At 49.7% G+C, this 14148-nt stretch overlaps 1 protein-coding gene across 2 annotated transcripts; it reads right to left on the bottom strand.

Annotated features, from left to right (window-relative positions):
* Positions 1-836: 836 nt before the first annotated feature.
* Positions 837-5939, bottom strand: LOC118849623 (nudix hydrolase 24, chloroplastic-like). 2 transcript variants are annotated; one of them, XM_036758546.1, is made up of 8 exons: positions 5811-5939; positions 5206-5432; positions 5060-5123; positions 4777-4922; positions 4263-4381; positions 4007-4154; positions 3829-3925; positions 837-3736 (listed from the first exon to the last, which is right to left on the bottom strand). In XM_036758546.1, the coding sequence occupies exons 1-8, from the start codon at positions 5911-5913 to the stop codon at positions 3690-3692; spliced, it is 951 nt and encodes a 316-aa protein (XP_036614441.1). In that variant the 5' UTR covers positions 5914-5939; the 3' UTR covers positions 837-3689. The 2 variants fall into 2 exon arrangements, with proteins under 2 accessions (XP_036614441.1, XP_036614442.1); XM_036758547.1 differs by having other exon boundaries at positions 4055-4154.
* Between the last annotated feature and the right edge of the window lie 8209 nt (positions 5940-14148).

Below are 14148 nucleotides of genomic sequence, written 5' to 3'. Positions count from 1 at the left end.
AATCCATGTGGTAATTTCATCTTTGCAATATTGATGACCCAAGTCTTCTCATTGGTCTATCTGCCTCCAGTCTCTCTCCATTCCATCTAGCCTCCATTAAGCTGAAGTACAAGCCATACCCCATGCAACATAAATCACTTCATGATCTCACTTATTCGTGTCACACAGCATTCCAGCCCCATCAGCCCATCATTCCGGCCCCTCCCTTTGTGCTTCTTCGGACTCCTTGGCTCTCTCCCTCCACCCACAGACCTTTTGGACTCTCCAGTTGCCTTCGAGGTTCAGTCTAAGAGCCAGATCTTGCTCGAGACTGATTCTCTCAATGGCCAGTGATTTTGAATTTGTTTTGCACCCATCATGTCTGTGCTTATCACAAAATGTATGGGGGCATTTCAGGTTGTTTTGCTTTTGACTTTTTACCTCCAGGACCTAGCACAGCACTGGATATGTTGTAGGCACCTAATAAACGTTTGTTGGAAAACCAAAATGCCCTGTTGGAGGCCATCAGTGGCTGTCAGGACTTGTGAGCATCAATGATTTTATCATTTCTATGAAGGCATCAAAAGTCATCCAGACTTTGCTATTTTGGGTCTGAGCCACAGAGGGAAACTCGGGCAGCTAGAAAGCTGGAGACCAGGGAGATGCCTGTCAGGATGACAGAATGCTTCCCTATAAGGTGAGAGGACATCTAAACCTCCCATTTAACATACGAGGAACCAGAAGAATGGTTTCATGCCTCTCCGGGCTGCCCTGGACTTTCTCTGCCAAGCCACAGAAACCTCTCCCCCCAGGAAGCTCCAACCTTCCCACCCCACCCCCACCCTGCCCCAGTACATCTCTCATTTGGAGAGCCCTGAGGCTCCTCCTCCTCCGAATCAGCCAGCTCCTTCCAGAAGATCCAGTTTGAGGAGGAGGCCCAGGTGGAAGATGTTGACATCCCTCTCCAGGCTGCCCTGCTGACTCATCTCCCCACGACTTTTCTCTACCCACGCATTCAGCTCCCTTTGCTCACAGATGTAGTCCCAACATTTAGCCTGGCACCTAGCACATGGTAAACATTTACTACAGGCTTGCTGGCTGACCAGTGGGATACACAGGCCTGGGAGTCACCTTCACCTCACTCTTAACTGACCCCATGAACCAGGAGGGTGAGGAAAGAAGAAAAACCCAGCAAAGTGTTAAGCGCACTTGATGTAAAGTCAGGGGACTTGGCTTTGAACCTGGCAGTTACTTGATGCCTGCCTGACTTTGGGTGAGTGACTGAACCTCTCTGACCCTTAACTACATCATCAGTGAGATAAGGGAGTTGGCCTAGGAAGGAGTATGCAACCCTTCCGGTGTCTGCTGCAACCTGTGGACCCTTTCTCAAAATCGTTGCTTTTTCAGTCCATAAGAGAAGTGAATATTGGGGAGAGATGAGTGAAAACAAAGGTATTTACTCCCCATCCAAGTTCACAGATCCCAGGTTAAAAATCCCTTGCTCCTGAAGCCCCTTCCTAGCTCTCACTCTACGTTCCTAAGAGGAGGCCCTAGAACAGCCTTGGCGACACCCACACTTAGGAACAGGGGATGATGAGTGAGCCAGGCAGACAGGCAGGAGAACCAGAGGACCATCTGCTTACCCCTCACACATCATGCCTGGGGCATTCAGGACATGGGTTCCAGGGGCTCTTGTCTGACTCACCTCACGCAAAGCTGGACCTTTTTGTGAACACTGGGGGTGCCCCCATGTGCTGGGCTGACATCTGTTCTGGGGGGAGAGAGTATCTCGTACTATTGTCATGGAGAAGGTGGAAAGACATGGATTAGCCAATAACAGAGTCATATGGATTCAGAGCTGGGTGGATGATGGAGTCAAGGAGAAGTGAATGACTCTATGCCAATATGGGCGGGGGCTCTTAGGGGAATACCTTGGGGGCCTGCACTCGCTCTCAGGTTATTTAACACTTTTATTGAGGATTTGGACAAAGGTAGAGATGGTGGCAATATTAAGCCTGGGACTGGAGGAATAATACACTGGATGGTCTTCACATGCTACAGCACCGGGTGACTCTTATGAGATGAAAGTCAGTTAGGTCAAATTCAAAGTCTTGTACTTGGGTACTAAAAAAAAAAAAAATCAACCTCCCAAATATAAAATGGGGAAAGGGCTTAGTTAGCAGTTGTTCTGAAGATCTGGGGATTTGAGAGAACTGTAAGCTCCATGGGTCAGCAGAGGGATAAGGCAGGACAAACCCAGGGGACTGGGGTTGAGCTTCTGGGAAAGGAAAGGTCACGTTCCATGCCATCCTGAGAGCCTAGCTGGAACTTGGGTGCAGTTCTGGGCACCATTGTTTCATATGGACACAGAACAAACCCTTCCGAGGAGGAGTCCTGGTGCGGTAAAGGCTTTGGGTCCATGATGGATGAGAATGGGCTGAAGGAAGTGAGGCTGTGGAGATGAAGATGATGACTCTAGGATATGGAAGCTGTCTCCAAGGATTTAAAGGGCAGTGGGGGTTACATGGAGGTTGGTTTAGGCTCAAAATCGGGAAGAACTTGCCCGAAGCCAGACAGGGCCTCAAGAGGTGGGGGCTGTCCCCCTCCCCAGGGACGTTTTCAAGGGGGTCTTCAAGGGAATGGTTGGACTCAACGAACTGAACACTGAAGGCCCTAAACTCTCCAATTTCACCTCTAAAGATGACTCAAGTTTACATGAGCTGTTTTGGCTGCCACAGCCCCTGTTGGGGGATAGGGGCAGGAACCCTGCTTGTTTCTCTCTCTTTGACTTTCTCATGGGCAGATTACCGTTTAACAGGTATGAGACATCACCTGTAGTACCAACAACTATTGGACAAATGGAAGAGCCAACCGGCTCGGACAAGAGTCCAGGTGGCCACTGCAGGAGAGGATCAGAACCCGTACAGATCGGGTTCTGGGCAACTGATTCTGACCTGAAGGGGAAAGGAAGGGAGGGGAAGAAGCATTTCTACAGTGCCTGACTTAGGCCAGGCACCGTGCAAGCACCTTACAAATGTCCTGCTAGATCCTCACAACCCTGGGAGGCAGGTATCATTATAACCCCACTTCACAGTTGAGAACACTGACTCGCAGAGAGATTAAGGGATTTGCCTGAGGTTGCCCAGTTATATCTGAGGCCGGATGTGAATTCTGGTCTTCTTGACTCTAGGCTGTGCTCTGTGGTGCCCCCCAGACCCCTGGGTGAGGGGACAGAAGGGACATAGACTGGACCCTGGGAGAACACAGCAGGGACCAGGGACCCCAACACTAGCTTGACCATTTCGGGGGGAAAGGTTGAAAGAAGGCTGTCTGTGACTTCCCCTTTCTGTACCTGTGGACTCAAACCCCTCACTCCTTCACCTTCTGGAGGTTCCAGTCTCTGCCCTGGGAAGATCACTGGATTTTGCTGTACCATGTCCCGAATCTTCCTTTCCTTCCTGGCCTTACCTGGGGCCTCTTAGCATTCACTTCCTTCTTTGGATTCCTGCATGTTCAATGGCAGACACCTGGGTCTGGGAGGACCCTTCTGAGCACAGTTCTGCCTGGGCTTTCCCATGCCTTTTATTGGGAAGCTGCCATCTTGGAAGGTTCCCCACCTTGTCTGTCCATAAAAATAGCAGAAGCACCCCAAATCTGGGCTCTTGTCCCCCTTCCCTGGTCCTGCCTCCTGCTGGCATCCTGGGCATGGCTCATAGGGCTTGGTGCATCACTGCCATGAGCTCTGGGTACAGGGGCTCTGGGAAGAGTGAAGCAGCAAGAGCAGAGGTCTGGTCAGGGGCCTGCAGCCCAGCTCAGGCCAGCCCATGCCCTCCTGTCCTTCCTCCTTACCCTGGTCCGGATGTAGCAGTCCGTGTCTGAACAGGAAGTCCACCACCACTAGGGCACAGTTGGGCTTGAAGCTGTCAGAATTCACAGCTTCCCTGACCTGGGGGAAAAAAGGGAACAGGCTGTAAGGCTTAGACTGCTGCCCACCTGCTGCAACCCATGCCCCAAGGCCGGCCCTGACCTTGTCCAGGGGCCAGAGGTAGAATTCTTGTGCTTCCCCATCACCCACTTGGGGGGTGAAGTCTTCAGGCACTTCTAGGTCAAAGATAAACAGGCATTCTCGAACCACAGCCCCAAACTCTTCCCCATCCATCTCCTCATAGGTGTAGCTGGCCGACCACAAGAAAGGAGGGGGAGGGGGGAAGGAACCGGTCAGACAGAGGCTCAGGCCGGCCACAGCAGCCCCCTGCCCACCAGACGAGTAGTGCTGCTTTTACCTGAGAGAGCCCACTGGCTGGGCTTGAGCTGCCAGCTCTGGGGGCACCCGGGCCTCCTCCCAGCTCTCCTTCACCATGGTTTCCTTGACGCCCAGCCCAGCACTTATGCCCCCGGCTGCCTGATGGGGAGACAGGCGAGACCCTGAGCCAGGGCATCCCTGGAGGTCCTGCCTTACATCCTGCACACTTAGAGCCAAAGTTCCTGTTCAGTTATCATTACGAGGCCAGAATTCAGATGGCAAAACAACTCTTAGTGGTCGGTTCTATTATTGCTCCTGATTCCAGAAGAGGAAATCAAGACCAGAAAAGTCATGGGGATCCCCAGGGTGGCACAGAGGCCCAGTGATTCAGGAGTCACTTGTGTCATCCTGATTCCAAGTCTAGCATGTGACCCCCTGGGCTAAGGGATTGCTCTTGCCTTCAGGGCCTGAACTGGATAGGGGGCCTGCAGGGAACCTGAGAGCCTGAGGGGCCTGCAGAATGGAGGAGAGCAGAGGGCTTGGTGGGGCTATACCAGGTTGTCCAGCAGGCCTGGGTAGGTGGCCTTGTGAGGGGACCGCCTTGCCAGCCACATGAACATCTGCCGGGATCCTGCTGTATCATCTTGACGGTGCACAAAGGCATTGAGATGAGCTCCAAACTGGAGGACTCCCAGCAGGGCTATGGAGAGAGAGAGAGAGAAGGAGGGAGCCCCCAGGGCCTGCACCCCCACCCGCTCCAGAGATCCCAGACTGTCCTTCCCCTGACTCCTGCCCACTTTCATTTATCCCAGGATGGCGGGAACCTGAGGCACTCACCGGCTGCTGCTCGCTCCACGTTAAATAAGGCTGGGGCTCCGAAACTGGGCCGCACCTCATATGCCTGCCCCAGAAGAGGGATGGGGGATTAGGGTGAGGCAGGCCCGACATGGTGCCCCAACTGCTGTCACCCTTGGGGCATTCACCTCATCTCGCCACTTTGCCAGTCTTGCCAGGCGGCCCTGGGTCCGCAGTTGTGCCAGGACCCCTGCCACAGCCTCTGTGCGCTCCTCGGGGCAACGACCCCCTCGAAGCTCCAGGCCCCCTGCCACTTCCACGAACACATCGGGAAAGGCTCGCAATTCCCTGGCAACAGCTGGCATCACCAGTCCCACCTGCTGGCCCTCCACCACCAGAGGGAGGCATTGGAATCCTGTGGGTAGGCAGGTGGTGCAGTGAGAGGGGGAAGAGAAGAGGAAGAGAAGGAGGGGGAGGAAGGGGAGGAGGAGGAAAAGGAGGTGAGGTGGAGGGGAGAAGGGGAAGGAGGAAGAGGAGGAGGGGGAGAAAGGGGAAGAGGAAGAAGGGAAAGAGAGGTGGGGGGAAGGGGGAGGAGGAGGAAGGCAGAAGGCTGCTTAAGGGCAGCCAGGGCCCAAGGACCCCCGAGCTCAGGGTCCGGAGCCCGGGAGACAGTGCCAGCCTCGCAGCTGGGAGCCCCGAGCGCAGCTGACGGGCGCCCGGAGCCCCCCGACCTCAGCCCAGGCAGCCCCGGGGTCCCCCAGAGCCCCCAGCTCCGTCCGGCCCGGCCCCAGACCTGGCCTCTGCGAGAAGCTGAACTGCCGCAGCAACCGCCGGATCGCGGCCGGCCAGCCCAAGGCCGAGCCTAGGCCGCCCGCTGTCCCAGCCGCCACCGCCATTTCTCCCCAGGCAGCTCTAGTTCAGGTTCGCGGTGGAACTCCGCGAGGCTCCTCCTTCTGAACTCATAACCTGGGCCCGCCCCTCGTCTCCGCCCGCTCGGCAGATCAGAGGTGCGAGAGCTCCGGGAGCAGCAATTCGCTTCCATTCTGACCAATAGGAGAGCGAATGTGGGAGCTCGTACGAGACTCCACCCCTCTATCAATTTCAACTTTAAGCTTGGGGAGTGGCGGGTGGGGAATGCATACCCGGCGAGCCCAGGCGGAAGACTTGGGCTTGGGGAGAGGCCGATAGGGAAGTTTTGGGGGCTGGAGCTGGGTAGGGGAGGCTCAGGCCAACGGACCCTCGCTCACGATGCGCTTCTTAAGCACGAATCCAATCCGATAAACAATTAGGAAGTGCCTTCTGTGTACCAGGCACTGTGCTAAGCTCTGGATATTTAACTAATAAAAAGAAAGATTCTTTTTGCTCCCAAGCAGCTTATGATCCAGTAGGAGGGGAGGGGATATTCAGCTCCAGGCATCTGCACCCTCCAGCCCTCCGATCCGAGTGGGGAGGTGGTGTCCATTAAAGCTTGGTGAGGAGATGATGAACTTCACCGGGGAGCTGAAAACAGGCCAAGCAGCACCGCCCCTCCACCCCCACCCCTAGGAACAGGTGTGAGGTGGCCAGATACCGTAGGGGCCCCTGGCTGGGCTCTGGGGATACACAGACAGCTCCTTGCCTCCAAGGAGCTCCTGTTCTCTCTGAGGAGGGGACCAACAGTAGAGAGCTGGAACTGGAATCAGGAAGACCCGAGTTCGAACCCGGCCTCTAATACTTCCTAGCTAGCTGTGTGAGCCTGGGCAAGTCACTTCACCTCTGCTTGCCTCAGTTTCTTCATTTGTAAAATGAGGATAATCATAGCATCTCCCTACCAGGGCTGTGCATTCAATGCAGCCTCTGAAGCCGAGATGCAACAAAGTATGGCTCAATTCTCCGCTGTTTGTGCTCATTTTGGCCTAAGGAAACACAGGGGCTCCATCAACCATCACCACACCATCCACACCTGTTACAGCAAATGGAGAAGTTTTGAGTGCTGTGGATGGGGTCACTTCCCTTGGTAGTGTCCTTCCCAGGGATGTACACGTTGATCATGAGGTTGCCACACGTATTGCCAGATCTAGCCCAGTGTGTGGGAGGCTCCTAAGGAAAGTGTGGGACTACCCAACCGAATGTCTACAGAGCAGTTGTGCTGCATGCCTGTGAAGCCTGGACAGTCTACCAGCGCCATGCCAGAGAATGAAATCACTTCCATTTGAGTTGTTTTAGGAAGATTCTGAAGATCTCCCGGCAGGATAAGGTACCAGACACTGAGGTCCTTACTCGAGCTCAACTGCCAAGCATTCAGACTCTCCTGCAGAGAGCGCAACTCCAATGGGCTGGCCACATTGCTCAAATGCAAAGGTACACTTGCCAAAAACACTATTTTATGGAAAATTCATACAGGGCAAGTGCTCACATGGTGGTCAGAAAAAATGATACAAGGACACTCTTAAGGTCTCTCTTAAGAACTTTGGAATTGGTTGTGCGACATGGGAGACGCTGGCGCAGGACCATCAGAGAAGGTGCTGTGCTTTATAAGAAAGCAGAATTGAGACAGCTCAAAGGAAATGCAGGATGCACAAGTTTGGAGCATCCATCCCAAATGTTCACACGGACTGTCTGTGCCCGACCTGCGAGAGAGCATTCTGAGCTCCTATTGGCCTGGTTGGCCACAGTCGAACACACACCGTACCTTGACATGGTTTTGTAACTATTACTGCTCCTGTTTCTGTCATTGCTACTGTTCGCTACCACCTGCACCACCACTAACACTACCAAAAAGGAGACAGACTAGTAAATTGGAGAAGGGGCAGGGTTTGTTTCCTTACCTCACCACCCCTTTGACCTTTGGATTAGAAGAAAAATAATTATATCAGGAGACTTGTACATCTGTTCCAATGCAATGAAGAGGGGGAAACAGCCCCTATCTGTCTGCCCACTAAGCTAGAAAGCACAGAAAGTAGGTAGAGATACCTCAGAGTTCCTGAATTTTGGAGAAAATTCAAAAAAGGAGTCAGTAAAGACAACTCTGGCCTCAGCTGTCTAAACAAATGCTCAAATTGTGGGCCACAAGCATGGTGAATGAGAGAACCTACCACAAGGAGGCAAGTCTGATCTCGGCTCTCACCAAGGCTTGGTATGATGGGCCCAAGGACTGGAATCTATCTCCAGGATGGAGGCCAGCATGCTAGCACTCCAGCTTCAGTTTGGCCATTGAGGCATTTGGGCTAGATGATTTCTGATATGTCCTCAACTCCAGTGTCTTCTCAAATGAGGAAGAGTATGTGAAAGGCTTTGCAAGCTGTCAGTCATCTCATCCCAGAAGGGGTGACAAATTGTAGAGCTAGAAAGGACCTTAGAAGTCCTATGGCTGGAAACAGAGACCCAGGGAGGGTAAGTGGCAAGACCAGGGACACACACAGGGAGTCTGTTCCTGAGGCAGCATTTAAACCCAGGGCCTCTGGCTCCAGAGCCCATGTTCTTTCCACTGAAGTCGGTCATTCCTTCTGTGGAAAATTGTGAGGGCCTCTGACCTAATGTTTTAATAATCTGGCTAGCAGCTCCTGTGGGGGCGTAAGATCCCCCCACAGCCAGCACCCAGGAGGCTGCTGGCATGCCGGGAAAGCACAGGTTCTTTTTATCTGCTTAAACAAGGAAAGCACAGTGAAGGGGTTGACCAGCTTACTTTAATCCAGTATTCAGTTAGCATACAGACAACATTCATTTAGTTCAGGGGAAAAACGCCAGCATTCAGTTAGCATTCAGTTAGTTCAGGGCAGCATACAGACAAGCATCAAGAGACAGACCAAATACAGATTCATTCACTTACTTCAGGGGAAAAAGCCAGCACTGTGAGGTTCAGAACATTCATTTAGTTTGGGGGAAACAAACCAGCACCCCGAACTTCAAAACAAAATACAAACAAATTACAAATATCAACAGATAGACCCAATACAATTCATAGTTACCAACATCTGGGCTCAGCCGGAGAGCAAGGGCTGGCCCAGAGTCACGCTTGCCACTGCTCCCACGCCAACCGGAAAAGGAAAGAGAGCTCTTCAAGCTGTCCTCTCCCCTCTTATAGAGTTCTTGATATCATCAAGCGCCGCCTGAATGACCAGGGCCGATTGGTTCTTGAATTGGCCCCTCCCCCTAGCGTAGACTAGGTTAACGCCCAACAGGGCATGGCTCTGGAGTTAACACCTCCCCTTAGCCAGCCCCTTGACTCATCACACAGGAAGTTCTCTGCTTCCTGGCATGGTCTCTGGGCTTCCTGTCCCGGAAGAGGAGCAGCAGACCCAGCAAGGCCCAATGAGGTAAACCAAGCCACCCAAAGAAAACAAAGGCCACTCTGGTCACACCTAATAGAGTGGATAAAGTACCCTTTATCCAGAAAGGGTAGGGGATAGAGTCTGCGGATCAGACAGATGGGTTAGCAGCCAGAGACTGTACAGACCGGTTAGTGCCTATGGATTTAATAGGAAGTAATTGGTGCCCGTGGGGGGTAAGGGCTTCCAGCTTCCATGCTTTAGGTGTTTTTGCAGTTTTCACTCCAATTTACTTTGCTCCTAATTGTGCTCTGTGGCCAGGTAGAAACATTCTGCCTCACCCTTAGTTCTCCTCTTAGCTTCAGTTTATTCTTCTGAAAAATGAATCATATTTGTACTTCCTGCTTCAGAGTAAGTTGTCAGGAAAGTGTTCTGTAAACCTTAAAGTGCTGTGCAAATGTGACATTATCACTGAAAAGACCAATAACTTGTCAGGTGGGTGTGATTTTGGTTAATGACATTACCATTCTCCTATTCTCGAAGCCACAAGGTTATTTCTGAGTCTTCTTTCTTTCTCTAAATCTATTCTGATGACATACTGTTGATTTTCCCTCCAGAATGTTCTCTCATGAGCAGGCCAAGTGATTCAGGAATCAATCTCGAATTATCCTGATTCCAAGTCTAGCATGTGACCCACTGGGCTATGGCAGGGCTGTCCAGTCTTAGGTTTTTATTGAAACAACAGACAATATATTTTGATTTGCCATTTTAGTGAGAGCTCTGCGGTAGCTCGGCTTCATTTACTAAAGCGTTTATGTCCACTTCTATGCTTGTAGGCGGGCCGCATAAGTCACACTGCTGCATTTTGGACAGCCCTGGGTTATAGGATTCCTCCTGTCTTCTTCTTCTGAACCAACAGTTCTCTCCTTAAATCAACTTTTCTGAATCTCTTGCCTTTGATGGAGAACAGTGATGAAAACAACATGCCCACAGTTACTGATTGTCAGTTTCTTACCAAGACTTTACCTCTGTCAATGCCTTCTAGCTGCCTTCAGATATTATCCTATTTGGGAAGCTGTTCTTCATCTATATGGAAACCTGAGCATGAACTGTATTCAGAGACTTCCCAGGGTAAATTTTGTGTGGGGTGTAATAAGAGAAAGAGAGAATGATAACTGTCATCATCCAATACCCTCCCCCCTCCCCCACCCCCAGGAAAAAACTCATCACTGGGATCGCATCAGTTTTGGGACTCACCCCCAGTTGCCTCTGCCCCTGGGATTGAAGGGCTGGACAACAACAAAAAACAAACAAACAAAAACAAAAAACAAAACCTCCCCAAAACTCAATCCTTCCAAAGCCCCGATTTGAAAAGGGCTCAGAAGCCGAGAGGACTTCCCACCAAATGATTCCACCATTATCAGACCTCCAAGCAGGGTATCTTCTTCCTCTTTCCTCCAACTTTTCAGCTTTTGTGCTTTGTCTTTCCCTGTTACATTGTAACATCCTTGGGGGGCACTTATCACAGCCCTGGACATATAATAAGTGCTTAATAAATATTTATTATTGTATTGATAATTTGCATTAGCCATTGGGTTCAGACTTGGTCTAAGGAGGCCCAGGGAGTCCTGGGTCACATTGATCTCTTGGTCACCTTTGTCCTTGTTAACAATAATGCAAAGAATCTGTTCTATCTCACTCTCCAAAGCCAGGCTAGCTACATCTACCCCTCTGGTTTCTAAGGGTCTTCCTGTAAGTCTCACAAACTCAAGCTTATGGCAGAGGAGAAAAGAGCGCCCCCTCTATTTTTAGGCTCCTTCTCAAATTTTTTTAGGCTCCAGTGACTAGTGTTCCAATTCTGTTTCACCACTTAAAATGAATTAATTTTTATGAAGGTATATTTATTTTGATGCTATAGCAAGAAAAAAAAATATAAACATTTTCTCCCATCACCTTAGGGAACATTCTTGTTTCAGTTTCTACACAGCATTAGGCCCACCAAAACACACAAGATTGGACCAAGGACTGAGACCAAGGAAGGGTCCAAAGCCCCTTCCCTTAAAGCATAGTCCTTCACTAGACTAAAAATTGTGAATAAGAGAGCTGAAAGGATTAAGGCCAGAGGGGCTGCTTCAGGGCTGCCTCTGTGGTCAGTCAGAGAGTCTCTCGTCCCCCATGTGGTTATTAGATGGGGGCCAGTCCCTGGAACCAGCCATGGCCTCTCCAAAGGACTTGGATTTCATGGCATTGATACTGTCCCTGAAGCAGGACCCCAGCTTCTCCCCAAGGAAGACACTGTTCAAGGGGCTCTGGACAGGGCCATTACAATGAGAAGGTCTGAGGTATTTTTCAAGCCTTTTTCAGATACTGTGAGAATCAGTTCTTTAATGCATAGAAAGGGTCTGTCTGGCCATCTCATCACAGAAATAGGAGGGAAAGATACTTTTCTGCAACTGATATACTGCCACCTGCTGGTACACTTTGGAATTGCTCTGCTGCAGCAGCAGGGAGGCTCCATCTGTCTCACTACTGCCATCTTCTGGAACTGTCTTTGGCTGCTACTGACTTTTTTTCCTCAGAGTATTTTCATTCTTTTGTGAGATGGACCAGTAAAAATGTGCCCAAAGTAAGGAGCCAAAGGCTAATCATTATCTGTTCAACTCTTACTTGTCTTGCCTGTCAGTGCACAGAAAAGAATTGGTCTCTATTTTTTGTTGTTGTTGTCTGATATGCCCAAATCATTCACCCTAGCCCTTCCTGGGAGTTCCCCCAGGGACTTGTTGGATTTTTGTGTTGGAGCAAGAAAATTCTGTGCAACTCCTATTGAAAAGGCATCAGCTGGTACCTGGGCCATGGAAAGGACTCTGAGCTTTGACAGTCTTCAATGCCACACTTTGGGCTGCAGCTCATGAGCTTTCTCTGCAAGTACGACCAGGCCACCGTCCCAATCACATACAGACAGTTACCACTGGAAGACACGATTCCAAATTGTCTGTGTATTGTCATACCATCTCCTTATTACATCAAAGATCAAAATTAGTACTGAAAAACAGAATTAATAACATGGCCAAGAAGATGTGGCAAGCAACACATTCAATTCTAGCCTGCCCCATATAAAACAGCTGTTTACACTGAACACACTTTGACACAATCTCTAATCACTTCTTAGGAAAGTTAAAGTGATATCAATCAACATAACAAGGAAACAAAAGGAACTAGAAAATACCTTCTCCAGCAAATATAGATTTCTTTGCCCACCAGTTAGGAATAGGAGTGAAGGGCAGAATCAGTTGGGTAAATAAATTCATTTAAAAAATCACATTGGAATATCAGAAGCAGGATAGCCCTGAAAATAATGAGAGGCAGGGGAAAGAACCAGTGACAACTTTCCTTGGTGATCTCATCATCCCATGGTTTCAGTTATCATCTCTGTAGATGACCCTCAATCTGCTTTTCCAGCCTGAGTCCTTCTCCTGATCTCTGGCCTATCAGGCATCTTCAACTGGGTTTCCCACAGACATTTTAAACTTAACATGTCCAAAACCTAATTCATTCTTTTTTATCCCAATCCTTCTTCCTAAATTTTCTATAACTATCAAAGGTACCACTGTCGTCTCTATCACCCAAGCTGGCAACCTAAGTGTCATCCTCAACTCCTTACTGTCCCACCCAGAGCCAATCTGTTGCCAAGGCCAGTTTTAGCTGGTACATCTCTTGAATTTGGCTCCTTCTTTCCTCTTATACTGCTGCCACCATGGTGGAGGCCCTCATCTCCTCATGCCTGGACTATTGCAGCAGATGACCTGTTCTTCTGCCTGCCACAAATCTCTCTCCATGCCCATCTATTCTCTCCTTAGCTGTCCCAGGGATCTTCCTTAAAGCACATGCTTGACCACATCACCCCTCCCCTGTTCTCTACAACTCCAGCAGTCCCAAATCACCTCCAGGATCCAAAATGAAATCCTCTGTTGGGCTTTTAAAACCCTTCACAACCTGTGCGCCTCTTACCTTCCCAGTCTTTGTATAATCCCCTCTGCATAGTCTGTGACTCTGTGACCCTGGCTTCCTTGACACAGGATGAAGCATCTCCGGACACAGCACTTTCACTGGTTGTTTTTCCTTCCTGGAATGCTCTCCCTCCCTGTCTCTGTCTCCTGACTTCCCTGGCTTCCTTTAAGCCTCGGCTAAAATCCCGCCTTCAGGAAGAAGCCTCAGTTCCCCTTTAATGCTGGTGCCTACACTCTATCTCCAGTCCATCCTGGATATATTTTGTTTTTTTATATAATTGCTTGCATATTGTCTCACCCAATAGATTGTGAGCTCCTTGAGAGCAGGGACCATCTTTTTGCATTTATCTCTATCCCCAGCACTTAGCACGGTGCCTGTAGATATTTAGTAAATGCTAATTAACTTGACTTGACTATATAAATTTTGGTAGGACAGTCAATTAAAATGGATAATTCTAAGGGCATTTAAGGATAAAACTTGCAAAACAGATAAAAATCTAAAAAACCCAACAACCCCAATATTTGAAAAGATGCATATAACAAATTCACACATCATTATCTCAGTGGAATTTTTGAATTTTCACCCTGACATCATGGTTCATAAATGGTTGCAAAGAAAACCAAGTTTTATAGTTGGACAAGATCGAATTGAGCAACATGGTCGACATCCCACCGTTTTGGGGGTGGTGGTTGTCAAGACGGAGGCGAGAAGAGAGGAAACCAGGCGTTTGAAGGAGTTCTGCTTTGCTGTGTTATGAACCAAAACAACCCCAAACAAATATTATAAATGTGAAAATGTCAGTACCTAGAGCCCCTTTAACCATCTCTACAAAATCCTTCTGAGAATCATCTTTGCAATCTCATTTCTGACCCTGGA

This window comes from Trichosurus vulpecula, chromosome 5 (genome assembly GCF_011100635.1).
Source record: "Trichosurus vulpecula isolate mTriVul1 chromosome 5, mTriVul1.pri, whole genome shotgun sequence".
Taxonomy (NCBI): Eukaryota; Metazoa; Chordata; class Mammalia; order Diprotodontia; family Phalangeridae; genus Trichosurus; species Trichosurus vulpecula.
This window is presented reverse-complemented; position numbering and strand designations above follow the sequence as displayed.